The sequence below is a fragment of the Enoplosus armatus genome, chromosome 8 (assembly GCF_043641665.1).
Source record: "Enoplosus armatus isolate fEnoArm2 chromosome 8, fEnoArm2.hap1, whole genome shotgun sequence".
NCBI classification, from domain to species: domain Eukaryota; kingdom Metazoa; phylum Chordata; class Actinopteri; order Centrarchiformes; family Enoplosidae; genus Enoplosus; species Enoplosus armatus.
This window is the reverse complement of record NC_092187.1, coordinates 17,973,052-17,992,653: the sequence shown is the minus strand read 5'-3', so window position 1 is coordinate 17,992,653 and position 19,602 is coordinate 17,973,052. Positions and strand designations below refer to the sequence as shown.

The 19,602-nt window shown below is 41.9% G+C and overlaps 1 protein-coding gene across 1 annotated transcript in view; it reads left to right on the top strand.

The window, feature by feature from the left end:
* The window catches only part of LOC139288519 (cadherin-4-like), a 207,182-nt gene that overhangs the window by 144,499 nt on the left and 43,081 nt on the right, over window positions 1-19,602 (top strand). Inside the window, exons 4-5 of the mRNA XM_070909829.1 lie at window positions 2,829-3,055; window positions 10,798-10,995. Coding sequence (XP_070765930.1) covers window positions 2,829-3,055; window positions 10,798-10,995 — 425 coding nt within the window. The remainder of the gene's footprint in view (window positions 1-2,828; window positions 3,056-10,797; window positions 10,996-19,602) is intronic.

Genomic DNA, 19,602 nt, shown 5'->3' with positions numbered 1-19,602 from the left:
ATTCAAAATGAACACAGATAAATAGCTTTCTTTAATATGGTTGAAGATGCCCCCTCCTCTCAGTGTGAAGCCTCAGCCTACAGGCCGCTACCAGCCATGACCGCCGTACTGCTGCCCTGCTGGCTGCGTGCCTTGCTGAGAGAGATTTGAGACAATAATTGGAGGACAGTAAGAGCAGGGACAACAGACCACCTGCTGCTTGTGTTTTTTTCCAGTGTTTGACTGTTTCACAGATACAAGGACTTAGAAATACAATAAAGCACGCTTTGAGTTTGATTTTTGACTTTCTCATTGTTAATATAATCAGGCAGCCTTCCAAAACTCTCTTTGCACAGACACATGTTTGCCAACTGTGTTTGTTATTGTCGCCCCCACCCCATCCCCCACCTTCCAAATCTAATCTTTGAGAATCTGCAAAAATAATGGTAAAAGAAATGAGATTAGACAAAAAGGAAAGAGAATGAGACAAACAGAAAACAGCAAGCGTGCTTTTTTTAGGGGTTTGTTTGGGGTAGAAATGTTCAGCTACACAAAGAGAGAAACAATTTGATGAACAGCAGAGGCTTGTCTGCCTCTTGGGTTGATGTAATCCATCTCTTATGTCCTGTCTCCTCCTGTCTAGACCAGGACACTTGTGCAGCACCTGCTACACTCAGTGGACAGAGTGTTGTTGAAGAGCTGTCCCCTCTGACTGAGCTCTGAGTGGCTGTGTGGACATCTGGCCTTAGAGAGAGAAGGGTACTGACATGATCACAGGCATACTTAGGGCCAGACAGAACAAAAAGCCGGATTTACTCGCAGTTTACTTTCTGTAATGGAAGCCTTGTTTCAGCTGTTGTAGAGACGTGGGAAGAGAGAAAGAGGCAATACGGCAGTGAGTTACGGCCTTCAGCTCAGGGTTTCCTATGATGTGTCGTCTAGACATTGTAATCCCCAAGAGGGAAGGCTGCGGGTGCCGTGAGGGAGGAAGGAGATGGGGATGGGAGGCCAGTATGGGCTACACTTGTCTGTGACTCATCATCATCTTATGAACTGTGCTAGTTTCATAAGTAATCAAACACACAAGAGTGCCCTGACTGAGAAAGCTCAATACTTAACTGGTACTATACAGTACCTTCCTAATGTGACAGAAAAGGTACTTAATGTTTACAATGGAGAGCGCAAAACTCTCTTCTGTCTTGACCTCTCTCTGATTACATCTCTCTGTACGCCGTGTTGTTTCTGGAGTAACTGAACCTAGCCGTATGTTCGGTTTTGAAGGAGGTGGATAATGACATTTTTCAAATTTCAAGCTCCTTTGCTGCATATTAGCCACTGTTTCCAATCACTAGCTTGTGTATTGTTAAAGGGTGCTCTTATGATTAAGGCTTGAGTTTCATTCATTTTCTGCTCATAAAAAAATCCTCTATTTTGGGTCATTTCATTTTCTGTTTGCATAAAGGCAAACAGAAAATGAAATGTAATCCGAGCCCTGTTTTCCATGGTACTGTATATGGTGTGAGTGAGTCTGTGTCGAGCAGTGGTTAAAACAAACAAATGCACAAAATGTTTACATGGTATATATGAGTACGCACATATTAATTTCAAACACACATACAATTTTTTTTTAATTCAATCATTTTGGGGATGAGTTTTTTTCTTATTCAGTGTACAACGTATATAGACTTTGGGCTATATAAATAAAACTGACTTAACCTGACTTTATATATACTGTACTGATACTTACAAATAAGCCATTCTTTCGAAGTGCAGGAAGACAATTCCCTGCAGAGCTGTTAATAGCAGTGACTGGATTTGTGTGACTGTATAAATGCCAAAAAGTTGTTGTGTTATCGACGGTACTAATAACAAAGTTAAAAACCAATGCATGTATGAAAGAAAACTTTGGAAAATGGATAGCAGCAATGTAAAGTTTGTTATTTGAAAAAAAATGGGTGAACCTGGCCATCTTTGGAGGGAAGAAATCATTCAAATCCTCCTGAAGCCATTCCCTGTAAAATATCTTTTGCAGCAAGACGTGTAAAGTACTGCATAGAGTGTTTGTGGTTTTCATATATGTTTTCAGTTTAACTTGGTACGACCTGTGCAGCAATCATGGTGAAGGCCGATGACCTCATGGCTGAGAGCTCAGTCGAGCTGCCAGAGATAACTGGAGAAAGACCAGAAATAGACCGATTTTGCCTTGAGATTAAAAGCTAAAAGCATAGCATTTGTCACTCAGGAAAAAGGCTTAGTACCATTAAATGCCACAACACTAGTGGAATCAATATTTCCTGACAGTACAGTTTAAACATTCATAGATATGAATCTACTTTGTATAGAAAAGAGGTTGACAATTTTAAAGCTTCCGTTTGTACTTTTTATATCTTCAAAAACTTGCTCCTTTGTTAATAAGGGTTTTATCTTTATTATGATCAGACCTTCTTCTCTGTTTTTGTAGCAGTTAATTACTAGACATTCTGCTTGGTTCTGCCTACAATCAAGCTCTATTAAGACCAAGGTTCTACAATAACAGCCCACCACACCATCAGTTCAGTTTTTTTTTTTACATGGAACTGGAGAGAACAACCCTCAAGAGTCTTATCCATGTGATGTTTTGACCTATAACTAAGGGAGACTAATGGTGAGATGCACCAGTGTCAAACGAGGCACAATGATACCATCTCTCTCAGTAGTCACTATACTATCTACCTCCTATACTGAGGAGTGTGTACGTGTTTGCATGTCTGTGAGTGAGTGAGTGAGCAACAGTTTCAACTGCATTCTTATATGCTGAACTTTGTGCTTATTTATAATTCACTATATCTTCTCATTTCTCTTGTCTTCAGTGAAGTTTGATGACTGCATGGGGAATGAAGCGGTGGTTTTCCAGAGCAGTGACCCTATCTTCAGCGTGCGGACAGATGGGTCCATCTTTGTCCACGGAGAGGGAGCCAGCCTGGACGAACCGGTCCAGTTTAAACTGACCGCAAGTGGTCCACACACACATGTCTGGGAGACTGTGGTCCAACTGGCACTACTTGACCCACCTTCACCTCAACAAAATGAAAATGAGGTGAGTTATACACTTAATGCACATGAGCACAGACACATATTAATGTCATGCTTCAAATTTCAGTTACCATCCCAGAGTTTCTTCTTCCTATCAAATTTTCTCCAGTGGTCTGGTGATAGCAACAGCCAAGAATCAGGTCAAAACTCCTTGGGGTTTTATAGAGAGAGAGAGAGGAGAGAGACTGGAGCAGAAAGAAGTGGCTGTAGCACATGGTTAAAAGTGATAGAATCACACTGCCACAGGGGGAGTGTACGATTCCCCTCAGCCATAAGCTGTTATTGGAAAACATCCTGTGCCTTGGATACTCCAGGGGTCCTCAACTCTTCCTCCTCTATTTAAAAGCTGTCAGAGGTCAGGCGAGGACTGAGCAGCCTGAGCTCAACCGTCCCCCTGACTACAGAACCACAAGGCCAGATCTGATAGTCAATATCAGCACAAGTGTTAATCAGATTAGGTAACAACAACACACATAATTAGGGGCCCGTGTTCACTAACACAGTGATATTCTAGACATCTCATTCAGGAGATGGGCGAGTAAATTCCCGACAAGATCAAATCTAGCTGAGACAGATGTATCACTTACGAGACATAATGACTGACATGGATCCGCTAAGTCTTGAAAGGTAAACTTGGTTTTTGGTAGGATCTAGCTATAATCAATGTATTTATAATAACAAAGGGAGCGCTTTTAGTGATAAGTCCACAGAGAATTATCACCCGACTCTGCAGTTTCCCTTCATCTCTGCAGAGCTTTATAACTTCTCTTAGCATGTTCTTTTGGTTTTGAGGCCCACAACTGTAATGTGCTGATTCATCTAACTGCTCTCATAGTGTCAAATATTTGAATATTTAGACTTTGAGAGTGAGCACCATAAAATAATGTAAAACCAGAAAATGAATAGCTTTCAGCTGGATTTTCTTTGTAGTGTGCATGGCCAGAAAACAGAAGAAATGGCACAAAGTCAGTCATAGAATCACAGAGACAAAGAGAGAGGTGGAGTGGGACATCGGCCAATAAAGGATCTATTAGTGGGAGTGGGTGTAAGGATGAGTGTGTTGTGCTGGCTCTGAATAGGTTGGGCTTCATTCTCACACTATTGTAGCTCAGGCTGCTTCAAATGATTCACTGGTTAGTTTTGGTGTGAGATTCTGTATTAAACTACAGTGTGTTAAAGGTCAAATTCCACTTCAATTTCCTGTGAGTCAACTATTGTGAAGTTCATGTGGAGCTCAACAGACAGACAAACAATTAGAGAGCTAGACGGGGTCAGAGGTCAGAAGAAGGCTCCACGTTGGAACAAACAGAGAGAGCAGGAGCAGAAAGCAGGGCGCTGAAACAAAATGTGATGTTTCATTATGGAAATGGCGCTTTGTGGCGTGCTCTGTTGAATAATAACTTCCAGATGTCTGGGTAGCCAGGGGCTGGCTGATATCAAAGCGTGCAGGGTTTTTGGGGAGGCAGTGGCGTGGGGGGGGGGGGGGGCTGGGACCACCGCCAGCTGGCTAAGGCTGATGGCACCGGGGCTGGGGGGCCGCATCCATTTCACACTCAGTAACTCCTGTTCACATAGCGTTAGTGTGCGTAAGCGTGTGTGTCTGGTATGTGTGCGAGAATTTGTTTGTGTTTTTTTTGTGAGAGATTAAGTCGGATCAAGTATGCATTATGCAAATGTTGCGTTAAATTGTCATTGCTGTGTATGGTCTATGTGTGGTTGTGTCTTTGTTTAGGGCACCAAGTGTTTGATCCTTTAGGTTTTATCTGTGCTAAGTGCAGGGCCGCATGTCAAAGAGTGAACGCCGCCCTCTGTGCCTTTAAATCTCTGGAATCTGTGAAGCTGTCGTTAAAAATTCTGATATCTGACTCTGACTGGTTTGCTTCTGCTCTTTATCCTCCATCTTTCATAATGGTTTGAATAAGCGTGCAGACATCTCCACTTAACCTGTTTTTTTAATCAATTTCATCACCTTCCTGTACTTTCTCTTTTTCTGTGTGAGTTTGAATAAGAAAGCGTGAATCTGAGCTGCAGGGTTTGATCAGAATTACACCATGGCTAGAGAAAAGCCCACTTAAGCCTTTTGCAGCAGTGATGGGTGCAGTTCTTTCTCTATCTCTGTTTCTCTGTTTTTTTTCTCTACATCTTTTTCTGTCTACATCTCTCCTCGGGGAACTCACTAGTACCTGTTAGCATGTGTAGATAAAAGGATCTGGAGCATGACTTATTTAGGCAGGGGGAGGAGAGGGGGGTCACATCTGCTTCTGACAACCCTTCTCCTCATCCCCCTCATTCCATCCCAAACATGTCTCGCTCAACCTCTGCCTCCCCTCACTGCACTGGTGGGATGTGGGGCAACCATCCCCTGCAGTCAACCCCACTAAGCCTCCCCCTCTCTGAAGAAAAAGAATACATTGGTCCAGACCCAGCTCACATCTGTCTCATCCCGCTCTGCTGACAGACCCTGTTTGCGCACACAGGCATGTTGCGCTTGGCAGAGGTTGGTCTCCTGAATATGGACTCAACGCAAAGGATCATGCGCATGTTTCAGTGAACTTGTCACACAGTACAGTGAACATGGGATATAGCAACATGTGTGTTTGGATGGCTAGTCTGTATCTTGTACAGACCGGTAACACAGTACAAGAGGTTGTTGGTGCTTTTGGGGCAGTGAGCATGAGAGCAAGCTGCTCAGGCTCATGAGTATGATCCAATTTTTGACAGTTTCAGGGGAAACAGCTCCCCTGGTGGCCAACACAGAACCTGCTGCTTTCCCTCACTAATAATTGGAGACAGAAACCATTTTAACATTCTGTATTTTACTGGTATTGCCACATTGTTGTCATTGGTTTATCATTTACTCAACATATTTTTTGAAATTTTAATTATTTTTTATTTTACTACTTTGTTTTGTTGTATTTTATCATTTTAAAGACATCTCGACTTCTTCTTTGGTTAAAAGTTGAGTTAAAAGTTCATTCTTGATCTCACACAGCTTTCCCTGCACCGAACAGAATGACTACTGGATTTACATCCATCAGGTGCACATAGACACGACTCTAAATGAATGCTTATGTTGCTTCGTGTCTGTTGGCTAGCACGTTCCATGTAAATAATATGTCATTGTTGTTTACAGCTTGTTTTTCTGCTGCCCAAAAAGTGTTGCCAAAAAAGTACTTCAAATTGCAACCATTTGAGAGTTCAAATTTTTTTAGGATTTTTCCACCCCTTATGCCCAGACTGAGCAGCAAAATCCTGTCTTTTTTTCAACTTAATGCCAAAATATGATGTCCTCTCCTACCACATGTTACCTGTGTAAGCATCTTTCCTTCTGCACTCTTGCTGAAAGTGCCCTGGATTGCACAGTACATGATGTCTGAAATGTTGCGCTTGGTTGATGAAACTGAACATGACACCTTAGCCCATGCCCCTCTACACCCGATATCCCTACCCACCCACACAAACACATACACACCATATGCCAGGTTGCTTGACACATTTCCTTTAAAGCAGCCTTAAAAGCTTTTCTCCTGGGCGTCCATCTAATGAAGTCAGCCTTGAAAGCATTGTTTCCGCTGGCAGATACAAGACAAACCTCTGAGGGATCTTGACCAGGCAAGAACAAACAGAGAGAGACAAAGAGAAAACACTTTTTATAGACTGCATTGTACAGGACCCTCAACTTTCAATATGTGCCAGAAGCCATTCCCCATCTTCCAACGCTGGAGCCTGCTTCTGTGTTGTATTTTATTTTTATTCTCAAATGTCAACTGCTGGCGAAGAACCGTGAGGCTACGTATCGCACAGAAGTAATATAAAATGAAATATTGGAAGAGGTATTAAAAAACACTTGCCTCTTTATATGTAAATGTATGGTGATTGAACCTCTTTCTTTTATGCTTCCGAATTCACAAGCCCAGATTTTTCTTGTTCTCTGACATGAATACCCTCCTACGCACACACACACTCACACACACACACACGCACACACACACACACACACATGGAGCATGCACCTATATTCTCCACTCTCTGCCTGCATTGTTTTCTTTACTGTAATAGAACTGCACAGTTTTCTCTATCATCTCTGGTGAGTGGTTTCCAATTGTTTTGCTTTTTTCCCCAAACCCTGTCCTGCATCGTCAACCATTCTCTTTGTGTAACACAGTGCTGTTAGGGTGCACAGTTACACCAGAGCTACTAGAGTCTCCAGTGTGAGCGCTACCCTTATTCAGCATTTGATTTAAAACTGCAAAAACATTTTTTTTTTCATATCTGGACCAATCCCTTAGTCGCAGTGAGTTTATAGTACATGTAACTATAAATCAATTCTGGGCCTACCTGTTCATGTAAGACTCACTCAACAAGACACATAACAAACACATAGGATACACATTCCCTTGGCCAACAAAAAAGAAGCCTTCACTAGGCTGAACAGACAAAATAGTAATCACAATAACAAAAAAAGTTTTTCTTGTAATGTCGTGTTTTCCATAATTCATTTGTACTCTTACCATTAAAGTGAGAAATGTATTAATATTTTACCTGTTACGTGCACCTTTTTTACCTGTGGGTACCCACCTAGGTGCTACTACAGGTGACTGCTTAATTCACATGTCAATACATATATATATTTTTATATATTATATAATATATATATACTCAACAGTGCCTCGTAGAAAGGCCTGTAAATGTTTTACTCCACTCTGATGGAATGAACTACAGCAGGAATCGAAGTTGGATCACCTGCTATTCCTGTACCTGCAACAGTTCAATCTAAGCAATGAGTAAAGTTCAAAGTTCAACATTGCTGTGTTCAAATTCTGGTTTGATGCCCTTTTAACGTTTATCCTTGTGTTTTCTTTCTGCAATTTTAAACATTTTAATGTTTGTCTAAATGTATGAGTTTTGCTTTCATAGTCCTGTGTACATGGAGCACCCATGAAAGAGAGAGTGAACTACTATCATTGGACCACCCTGTACAAACAAAGGTTGAATGAATGACAATACTATCTCTATTGGTGCCCCAGGAGCATACATGGACTGGGTATTTCTTGGGGCCTGGTGGTAGGAGTGTTTGGCAGGGGAAACTCTGTGCTGCTGTTTTATCTGCTGGTTCACCATCAGCCTAACACAGCCCAGTGCTTGAGGAATCACTGTTATTGAGACAAGCTGTCAGGAACCGCTGACTGCGAGGAGAGACGGAGAAAAACAATAACACTGCAAGAGAAGGGCAGGGGGGAGCACAGGAGCTCAGGGGTAGCTCAGGAGAACGTGACTGAGACAGAGAGCGCAACTGATGCATAGCTTCAGCAATGATGCTTCTTGACCTGTTTCTACTGCCTTGTAACCCTGACATATGTTGTTAAACTTAATGTGGAACAATTCTCCAGGTTGTCAATTTAATATAACCTTTAGATCACCTATATACAGCACACCTATGTAGCCCCTGGGGCACTGCACTTGAACCAAAGAAGCAATGTATCTGATTATCTGATTAACTAGCCCAGAGGTACACAATTAAAGCTTTCTTACTGTATTTTCAATGTGTTTGTATCTGCCCACTCTGGAAGAATCTGCAATGAAGCAGAGTCTCTGTAGTTCACCTTCATGTGCATTTCCACATGAGGACATTCATTTAGATAGGTGATATGCCTGATAGCTTCAGCATTTGATGTTGCTCTTCTGACTCACGGGTGAGTTAATGTTCATGAGATTGAAAATGGGGTTCTTTCAAGTTCCTTATTTGAGCATCTTTCAAAAAGACAGGTTTGTGGTGGTCATTTCTCTCTGCCTACAGGGAGTGTGTGAGGGGTGTGTGTGATGGAAGAATACTGTATGATTGAAGCTTGTGTCTATGACTCAGCTGTCACTGTCTACTGAAAGAGGCTGTAAATCCTACCTAAGACGTGCCCTGTGTTAATAGACTTTTTATACCCAGTGTAAATGACAAAGTCTATAGTTTATGGTCTCTTTCACATACATGCACATATAGACACACACACGAACCCCCAGACGCAAGGAATCCACAGAGACTTTATATCTGTGTGCTCACACTTTACAGCTCTGTGCTGCTCAGGCCTGATGCATGACACAAATTAACTAGATAAGATAGATAACAAACATAATTTAACACATTGTGTTTGTTTATATGGCACATTGCAGACCGTAGATTTTATGCTTTTAATAATTGAGATAGCTTTTTACTACTATTTCCCTTTCCATTTCAAATGGTTTTGGAAATATCACGGTTAAGTACATATCAGCCACATATGAACAAACAGACTAAGTGGTTAATAAAAAAGGATTTCTTTTATGTGTGGTTTGCTAATAGAGCATATGAGCTTGTAATTTGTCTTTAGTTTATATTTTCTCTCTGTAATGAATTTCCTAATTGCCGTGTAGTATTAATATGGTAAAATTATTAAAACATCAATTATATGCCTTTTGTGCAGCTCTTGGCCAATTTTGAAAATGTCCTATTCAGCGTCACTGCACACAATAGTCTATTTACTATGTACATTAATTTAAAATCTACTTTTTTTACAGCACCTTTTGTCTTTCTTTCTGTCGTTTTTTTGATGATATTATTTTGGCTATTTTGAACAGGGATTTATGAGGAGTTTATCAGCCAAAATATGGATAAGGAAAAATAATTCAACCAAACCCAACACATAGTATAAGATGCAATATTATCTTTTTTTAGACTAGAATATGACAAACATCTGCTGGTTATCCACTAATGCTTTAAATCCAAAGCAAGTTTGATGTCAAAGAATTCAGCCATTTGATGATTCCAGTGGGCTTTCCTGTATGAAGGTGTCACAAATGCCCAGCATCATTTATTTGATTATCGTTTATTATTTAAAGTATGCTCACACTTTATGTACCTGCACACACACAGAGTAATTGAGCAGCATTAGAGCAAGGAGGTGTGGGAATGATCCTTGTTCTGGTTGCCACGCTGTTAGTGAACGAGTTAGAGAGGTAATTGAGTGAGTGAATGAACCAGTGAATTAGTGTGTGAGTGGATCCATAGCACTTTGTTTCCATAGCAACATCATGCATTCTCTTCAGCTATAGTACTGACAGAAATACTGTAGGTTAAAGAAACAACGAGGTACATGCATGTGTGTGCAACATGCAGCACCACAGTGACAGAAGGAAGAATACATAGGTTTCCTTTCATAAAACTCACTCAGTTATTGTTATAATACATTTACTTATATTTTGAGTAATGCTTGATGATTGGTTTCCTCCGATGCAACCAATAACCCTGGCAACCATAGAAACCCCACCATGGAAAACAAGGCAGGAGCTAATTTTCCTGGTATCCGAGTTCCCTGAATTAAGCGCCTCTTCACCAGCACTGAACAAACATGTCAATTAAGAAAAAACGCCTTGGAGCAGCAATTCAAGTTTGATTATCCAGTGTTTATGATATTAGTTAGTAGGATCAGATGTAGCTGGCGGCCACAGTGGTGGAGTTGTGCTCTGCTGTCGCCCACTTAAATGCAGGCCACTTGAAGTCACCAGGTGGCTTGCACAGCGCTAACCTGCTTACTGTCTGAAAAGCCATAACTTTTATTCAATAACACAATTCACAGTTCACAAGATTTTAAATATATGTTTAGCCTGATTAACAATACTTAAATGTTGTTCTTGTTGTCCTGTGAATTTCTGCTTTGAGACTTCAGTTACTGTTATCATCAACAGCCTGCCTAAATAAAGCCTTGTGTTGTCTTAAAGGTCACAAAGGAAGAGGGGAAAGTCGTGGAGAGAAAAGAGAGGAAGGAGGCGTTCCAAGCACCACCTCCTGTCATCATGTTCTCAGGGTCCGGCATGAACAGCTCCAAGGGTCTACGGAGACAGAAGAGGGACTGGGTGATCCCACCAATCAACGTGGCGGAAAATTCTCGAGGACCGTTCCCTCAGATGCTCGTCAGCGTAAGTGACAGATTTGATGGGCTGCATCACTGATTTGTTCTGAATTTACGGCTGGGATTTCTTGAGGGCACTTCATGGCTAACGCTGATTGGGGGTGTGTGATGGACGGTGATAAAGAACAGAAATACATTAGCATAACTGGTTTGTTCTCCACATCCTCGCAAATGATTATGTTGCGTTCCCCCTGATGTAATTATAGCCACAAAATCTTAAGGTATTTAAACAGCCCTGATTGGCCCTGAGAAGTTTTCCCTCTAGACACAGAGCAGGCTCCAAAACAGCTAAGCAGCTAAACTCTCCCACAGTGTGAGGTCCATTGGGCTCACAGTGAAACGAATGATTATTTCTGCTCCTTCATGCATCCTTTCTTTCCTTTATCAGGCCATTTCAGAAAGGTTGCCCGAAGTTCAATACTTTTTCTATAGCTCCTTTATAACAATACAATTTTTCACAGAATCTCTACTGAAGCTGTGACTCTGAGCCTCCTGTGGGATATAAGGAGAAAGTATGAAAAGCTGCTACTCCCAAGCCCAAATAAGTGGTTCATCCCCTATGCCCTAGTAAGGACACAATGGTTTTAAGTTCAGTTTAAGTTTAAATCAGATGTAATAAGATGAAAAATAACCTGCATCCAAGTCTAAAGAACCAGGAATATACAAGTAGTAACACCTCAGCTGTTGATGTCTAGTCATTATTTAATAAACGTGTCCTCATTTAGCATTCAGGATTGGAATGTGGCAACAAGAACTGACTCCCATCACAGCAAATTACATTTCTGCAAAACTGCTAGTTCTGATAAGTACAAAATATAAACACAACATGGTGAAGGTTGGAGGTCGAGCCCGTACAAGCCTGCTTGGAGAAACAAAAAACATGAATAAATAAACATTTGTAAATGTGTTGTTGTGCAAAGGCTGGAGCTGCAGAGTGCTTAAAATTCAGAGATTCTGTCACAACAGAATGCGCAGTTTGCCTCTCTCCTCATAGCAAAGCTCCAGACTCTAAGCTTGTGGTGCGCGCTGTAATTCATCAAAAAAACATCATTCCAGGAGACCGCTGCTTCATTCCCTGCTCCCACTTCCCTCTCTCTTTATCTGGAATATCTAGCCATCAGCTTTTCCTCGCTGTTTACAAAACTCTCTTAAATTGTGCAAAAGAAGCAATTTTTTTGTTTCTGTTCTTTGTTTTTCTACCGGGTTTCATCCAATCCCCAGGGAAAAGCCTGGGGAGCTGCTTGAAAGAAACTTTTTTATTCTCCTTTGTGAAACAAAAACATCAAGTCAAAGAGGGGAGAGTTTGTAAGTCTTTGTTTTGGAGTTGGAGTGCTTCTACAGCTGGAGTGTGTCCCATCAGCCTGGCACAGTGTGGCACTCTCATCTGAGCCCGCTGAGCTCTTCAGTTGTGCTACACCAGCCACAAACTGGCCAGACAGTTCGGCTGCTTCCATGAGCTGGTCAGAACCAGAGAGAGACGGAGGGGATGGGGCAGGGAGAAAAAGAGAGGGGTATCAAAGGAACATTTGGAAGTAGTGTGCAGCCAAACACAATCCACTTTGTGCAGTAAATAGGTCCGTCAGGGGCTGGTGGATTGCTGAGAGTGGAGCGCTCTGAGCTGAGGAGAAGTGATGCGAGTTGATGCCTCTGTTGGGCTCTCAGGCTCCCGTCTTTCTCTTTAATGATGACTGGAGGGCAGGCAGGGCCATACTGAGAACTGGAGATTTTAACAAGGAGACAGCTCTTGGGGGTGGATGGCATGGGGATGATTTTGCCATACTTATTGTTTATGTGTTTAGTCCACTTTTAAAACCCTTTTGGTCCTCTGTTGAGATTTGCGGCTTGTGTGCATCCGTTTCAGTTCAGTTAAAACTCACTCTAAACAACAACAAATCCAAGCAAAGATAAATATTTTATATGCCGTCGTGAAAACAGAACATTATGTTTTTTGCGTCTCTGACAATGTGTTAATCACAATTTCAAGTTTTAGAATGTAACATGTTGCAAAACAGAGCTTGCGGTCTTTCTGTCTCTTATCTCCTCCCCTGTCTCTCTCCAACCGTGCCATTACTCAGTGCTCTGTGTGCTGTGGCTGTGTGATGCCTCCCCTAATGGCCTGTGAAGTCAGTCCCTTTCCTAATGGGCTGTTCTGTCATCCAGCGCAGCACTGAGTGACATGCAGGCAGCGGCCTTCCCCACCATCCTGTCGCTTTTCTCCCTGCCCTGACCAAGTTGCCATCATTTGGACAGGCGGGGTGACAGCAGCCCTCACCTGCGTATCCGCCGGTCTGCAGCACTGTCACTTTGATCAGGCCAGCACAGGATCGGGCAGGTGTCAGGACAGAGGCCCTACTGACTGGCCTCTGAGCTTGCAGCCTGACATGCTGCTCCGGGGAAATGTTGACTGCTTAGGTAAAGTCTTGGCAGAACTGTACTCTCATTGCTCTCTAAAGCCAAGACATTGTCAGAGCTCAGTGAGACGTTATTGACTGCTTTTTATTAATAGCAGTGCTGAAATAATTGCTCCTGCTTTTCAGACTCTTCCACTGTACATCAAGGTGAAGTGCGCATGATGTAACTCTGTGACTTGATATTGCACCCAGTGCTGCGCTTTCTTACAACCACAGTCGGGTAGAGTAGCCAAAAACTGTACTCAAGTAAAAGTACTGTTACTTTGTAAAAACAAGCACTCAAGTAGAAGTAAAAGGAAAGAATAGAGGCACACCACCGTCCTTTTCCCACATTTATTTTATGTGGATATGACTGACATAATTTTAGCAACAGATGGTCTTCCTCTGGTGAAGGTAAAGAAGTGATGAAATGCCACGCCATCATCTCCTGATCAGATAATCTGCTAGATATACACCAGGACAATACTGTATGACTAGTTAAATGGTTAACACAGTCTCAAAGATGCACACCATTAGCTGAAATATTTACATTATGCTAGAAAACAGGAGTAGTAGTCGTGGTACATGGTGATACATGATAATATGTAAACAATATAAAACAAAACAACAAGCAGAGACACTTACTGACCTCAGACCAACGTTTACAACCGGAGCTTGCTGCACTCTGCACTGTGGTCTGCTAATATTGTACATTGGTATTCATACATGGGTGTGAGTGGTGCATAACTTCTAACAAAAAGACAAAATGAAAGTCTAGCACAGAGAGCCATGGAGAGGAAACAGAAACACAAGACTGTTCTAGAGAAATCAAAGAGAGGAAGAGATCCAGAAAGACTAAAAAAAAGAGTGGGGGGAGTAATTTTTCACAATAAACAGGTGTTCTTTGTCGTTCTCTTTCTTCTGCAGCCAAACAGCCATCAATAGCATGTAAGGGACATTGATTTTTCACAGAGGCTTTTTGAAACCTTCCATTGATCCACACACTTCTCCTACGGCAGAGAGGCATCGATTTCTTCTGCTCGGGTAAATAAAGACTCAACGTAACCACCCCCACCACCACCACCCAACTCCCTAAACCCCCTATTAGAACAGCCGTCAGCAGAAAAATGAACAAAACCCTGATAAAACAACAGTTTAGCCAAGGAGCAACACAGGGTCTGAATACATGTTAAAAAATGCCTTAAAATGCCTTCTTCATTGTACTGTTCGCTGACTCTTGTCTGTGAGAAAATAACAGAGAGAGGGAGAAAGAGATGTGGTTTTGGCCAATTAGAGTTGCTGGTGTGGCATGCGAGGTCCTGGCATCACATTTTTGACACACTGTATCTGACTATTTACACAGTTAACAGACTGTAAACATTGGAAACATTTAAAGGAATAGTTTGACATTTTGGAAAATATGCTTATTCACTTTATTACTGAGAGTTAGATGAGAATGTCGATGCCAGTGTCATATCTGTGTGTTGAATATGAAGTTGCAGCCAAAGACAACTAGCCTAGCTTAGCATTAAGACTGGAAACAGGGGTTTAGTTACCCCATAACTAAACAAGCAAGATATAATGTGTTAATTAGCAAGCTTTAGAGGTGCTGGAAGGATTTTGTTACCTTTGGATGAAGCCAAGCTAGGTGTTTCCCCCTGCTTTCATTATGCTGTATTTATGCTAAGCTAGGCTAGTCGTCCCCTGGCTGTAGCTTCATATTTAATGAACAGACTTGAGAGTGGTATCAATCTTCTCATCTTGCTCCCGACAAGACAGTGAATGAGCGTATTTCCCAAAATTCCTTTAAGACTAACAAGCTTAAAATGTGACTATAAGCATTACTAGTTTGCAATTCCCTGTATCTAGACATCTACAAATATAATTACTCACAGCATTAGCCTCTTCATCCTTTTTCTTGATTTTCTTCTAATTGTACACCTATTGCATAATTTTTGTCCTTGTCCTTGACTTCTAAACCTCCTCTGCTCTAGGTGATATTTTAGTATTTGTCTAACAGAGATATTATTTTGAAAGAGAAGACATTTATTTTAAGAGCTGGAATAAGGGATGTGAAAATGACTGCAATTTCAACTAAACTCTTGTTTTATTGGATAATATTTCTTAGAAGAAAAATTTTCTGTCTGCCGGCTGTCCTTGAGACAGAGAAGCCAGATATTCCGATAAAGTGCGGCTGCATCCCTCAATAATCACAGGACATTATATTGACAGGAATACCATAGAGAGAAACAGCAGCTGTGAGAGCAATAAGCCAAATAAATGGGTACTTGTCTAAAGCCCTTTATTGACTGATATGAAGAGAAAGAAGGTTTATTCGATGTCCTGCACTTTTATCGACAAGTCATTTGTGTCAGTAATTTGTTGTAGGAATTTATGTCTTTGTTGTACCTTCAGAAATATGTCTAATAAAAAGGAGCCTGCATGTTAAACAGTGCACAAAAAAACAACATTTGTATCTGGTTTGATGTGTGTTGCAGTGCATCTGCTTGAGTTTATTGTGCTCGCTGCAGCACCTGTGCTCCAGTTTCTACATCTCTCTCCGTGGAGCGCGTTGAGAGAAGCGTTTTCTGAGCAGAATGAGAGAACCCCCCCCCCCCCCCCCCCCCCCGAGGTGTCTGCTTTCTCCTCTGCGTACGTTTACCAGTGATTAATGACTGCTCCGCTTCACTGACAGACACGGCAACAACAAAAACACCAGAAAGACAGACGAAAAAGAAAAAAAAAATCTGAAAGAGAAGGAGGAACAAAAAGCAACACACTGTACAAGTGAGTTGGAGCCGGAGCTGGAGCTGGTACTGATTGCATTGGAGAATGCGAGGGGGGACAAAGACGGGTGGGTATGACTGAGAACAAGAGAAGGCAACAGAAAGAAAGGAAAAGGAGCAAGAGAGGGAATGTAGGGCTAGACCAGGATTAGAGGCACGTCTGTGTTTGTGTTTAGGTCTGATAGACTTCCCGGAGAACTGCTGTTCACGGCCTCTTCCCTCGAGCCTAATGAAGCCTTCTGGCATCTGCCACCCCGCCACACGGCCAACACCAGCACTGCACTGCTCCAGTCTTCCCCCTTCATCTTTTTCCACTCCCTCCTGCAGAGACATACGCTCACAAGCACACACATTCAATCACAAACAAATATACATATGCATACACAGGCACAGAGAGAAATTACTTGTCCTACACAGGCAAACAAAGGATCAGTAAAGCGCATGTGCCGTGTTGTTGCCTTTGTATATGCTCATTGTTTGGGGTTTTGTTTGGTCGTATTTCTGCTTTATCCCTCAACAAAGAGAAGAAAAAGCTAAGCTAGAAAAACAGAACTCCAGTTTTTTTTTTTAACCTAGTCCACCAGAGAAACCGCAGGATGGTGAAATGCAGGGATGCGAGTATTTAAGGATCACAGTCCGATCCAGAGCTTGGTCACTAAGAAACCACATTGTTGCCCATATGGAACGCTTTATGAATGTCGAACTGCACAGAACTCATTTTCTGGGCTAAATAAATTCAGGCTGTGAAAACACTGAAATGTGTGGCTACACTAAGTCTATCAAACACTTGAACTGTACAGGATGTGCACTGCTGTATATGTATTCAAGCATATTTTGTTTGGGGCTATGTTTTGTCTTGTATTCTTTCGATGTTCTTGGGTACTGCTAAGGTCCTTTCTTTGGCAGGCATACAACTTCAACACACATACACTCACTTCACACACACACACACTACATAAACTCTATCAAGCCGGGGCAAGAAGGAAACAATAAAATTCTTTCAAATAAGAGTGGACCTCCTGGAGAGTATGAAAAGGGAGGAAAAAGGAAAGAGAGACCTTGGTCGACTCTAGGGGAAGAGCGCAAATAGCGCCGGGTCAGCGTTTCATTTGCTATTTGTTTTACTTAGTAACACATCTTGGCTAGTTTTAAACTCTTGGTTTTTTGTTCACACACGGTATTTCCTTTCCAAACCCCAGCTGTGAATTTTCTTCCAGCACAAACAACCCCTGTTTGTAGACCTTGCAAATCATTTGGCTAAAAACGTAGTTTGATATTTACTGATCCTCTTTTTTCATCCATGCTAACCTCATGGCTCAATGGATGGTGGTGGGTCCGTCGGCCAGTCCACCACTTTGGACCAGACTAAAGTATCTCAACAACTATAGGATTGATTCCCATGAAATTTGGCACAGTCATTCATGATCCCCAGGGGATGACGCCTACTTTGGTGATCCCCTGATTTTGCTCTAGCGCCACCAGCAGTTTGGATTTTAGTTCATTCATTCATTTTTAAAAATAGTCTGCTTTTGTTACCAGCCCTGAGTTATGATGGCATGAGTAAAACACCAGAGGAAGTTGAGAGTGCTTTAGATTGTTACTCTTGCTAATGGAGTCTTTGTGATGGAGGAACATCCTCACTCCTGTCTTTTTCGACAGGTCAGATCATTAATGAAACATACGAACATAAAAGCAATTTGACCATCTTCTGAATTGCGTGAGACTGGGGTATTTAAGAGAAGGGGTGAGCACCTGAGGGGCACATTAATATCTCACGCAAGGAGGTTGTCGAGGGCATGAAATAGGAAGGGAATAGCTTTATGGATTCTTTGATAGCTCCATTTCTGTATGTTCTTAGTGCTGATTCTTGTCTCTCTTCAACGATCCACAATTCTCCTTAAAGCTAGACCCCCCACTCCAGTCACAGTAGTCTTGTCTTGGCATATAACAAATACCTTATGAACTTCATTTCCTTTCCTCTAATGAAATTAGTGAGATCAATGTAATTACTTTTATCAGCCCCAGGAAATGGAGTCTCCTACAATCTCCTGGTATTGACGAGAAAAACAAATTGTTACTACATTCATGTATTTGTCAACAGCATTTGGCCTTTGATTTCTCCTGTGTTCAGGGAAGTGAGACTGAAATGTAATTTTCACTGTTTAATATCTCATTATTTTGAAATTAGTGGCGTGAAGTCCCGGTAAACATGTTCATCAGGCGTGCTCAGCTACGGTTTATATTTCAAGAGAACATTTTCCAGACGTGGCCTTGTTGTGCACACCCAGTCCCAGAGCTGCTACTACTAAGGCTTTACAGTAACAAAACAAACAAGAAAAAAACCCTGCCTCAGCCACCCACTCACTCATGCACAGATAGCAAAGACACACACACACATAGAGATAAACACACACATGTTCACAAATCCCCACCAACACATTCCTTTCTGATGTGACATCAGGCAGCACCAGGCGGGCTCCCTCCTGGGTTCAGTTGGTGTTAAATTAAACAGTAAATCATCTCACCAAAAGACACAAGAGTTATGTGTGAGTCAAGGGCAACAGTTCTGGGCTCTTTAATAGGAGATGAGGAGGACTTTATGAAGGAGATAAATAACAGCTTAACAAACAGCCTCTGTCTGGTCCCCTGGAGGTTGGCCTCTGCGACCCGGTGGATCAGTAGGATGAAGGAGAGCCAAGAATCTCCATTCCTCTGAAGACATGAAAAAATAATGTGCAGTGAAATTGGAAGAAAGATATTCGGAAGGGGACTCAGGGAGGTGGGGACCAGTGATAGGGGCTGAGGGTGGCAGTGATTATTGGTGATATGAGACAAGGTCGGTCTAATAGAAAGGACGGATTGACAGACAGGTTGGCAGTCAGACAGACAGAGGGACAGAATGGCAACGTATATACAGAGGAAATGATGCAGCCACACAAGCAGATCAAGCAGACAGACACTGCGGTCGTCCCATCAGTTAATACTTTCCTCCCACCTCCGCTGAGTAATGTTTGCATGTTTGCCTGAGAGACATGACCTAACAGAATAAAACCAGATTCAACACAAAGCAACAGCATTTAGAGGAAATGAAAGAAAAGCGTAATTGCGAGGGGAAAAGTCCTTCGGCATGAGATTGAATTGAATTGGAGCGCTTTTGGATGCAAGTCATGTGATATAAAATTCTAATCTCACTTAATGTGCTTGTATTTTTCCATTTCCCCCTCTTTGGTTCTTTCTTTCCTGGAGGTAAAATGTGAGGGAAATCAAAATCGAGGCCCGCGCCAGAATAAACTGATCCTATTTACTTTGTCATTTACAGTGAAAGGCCTCAGTCAGAATCTTTTCATGCAAGTATAATGGATACTGTCATGGGGTGATCGTGTTTTTGTATGCTGGTAAAACCCCCTAAACCCACACAAACACACACATACACACACA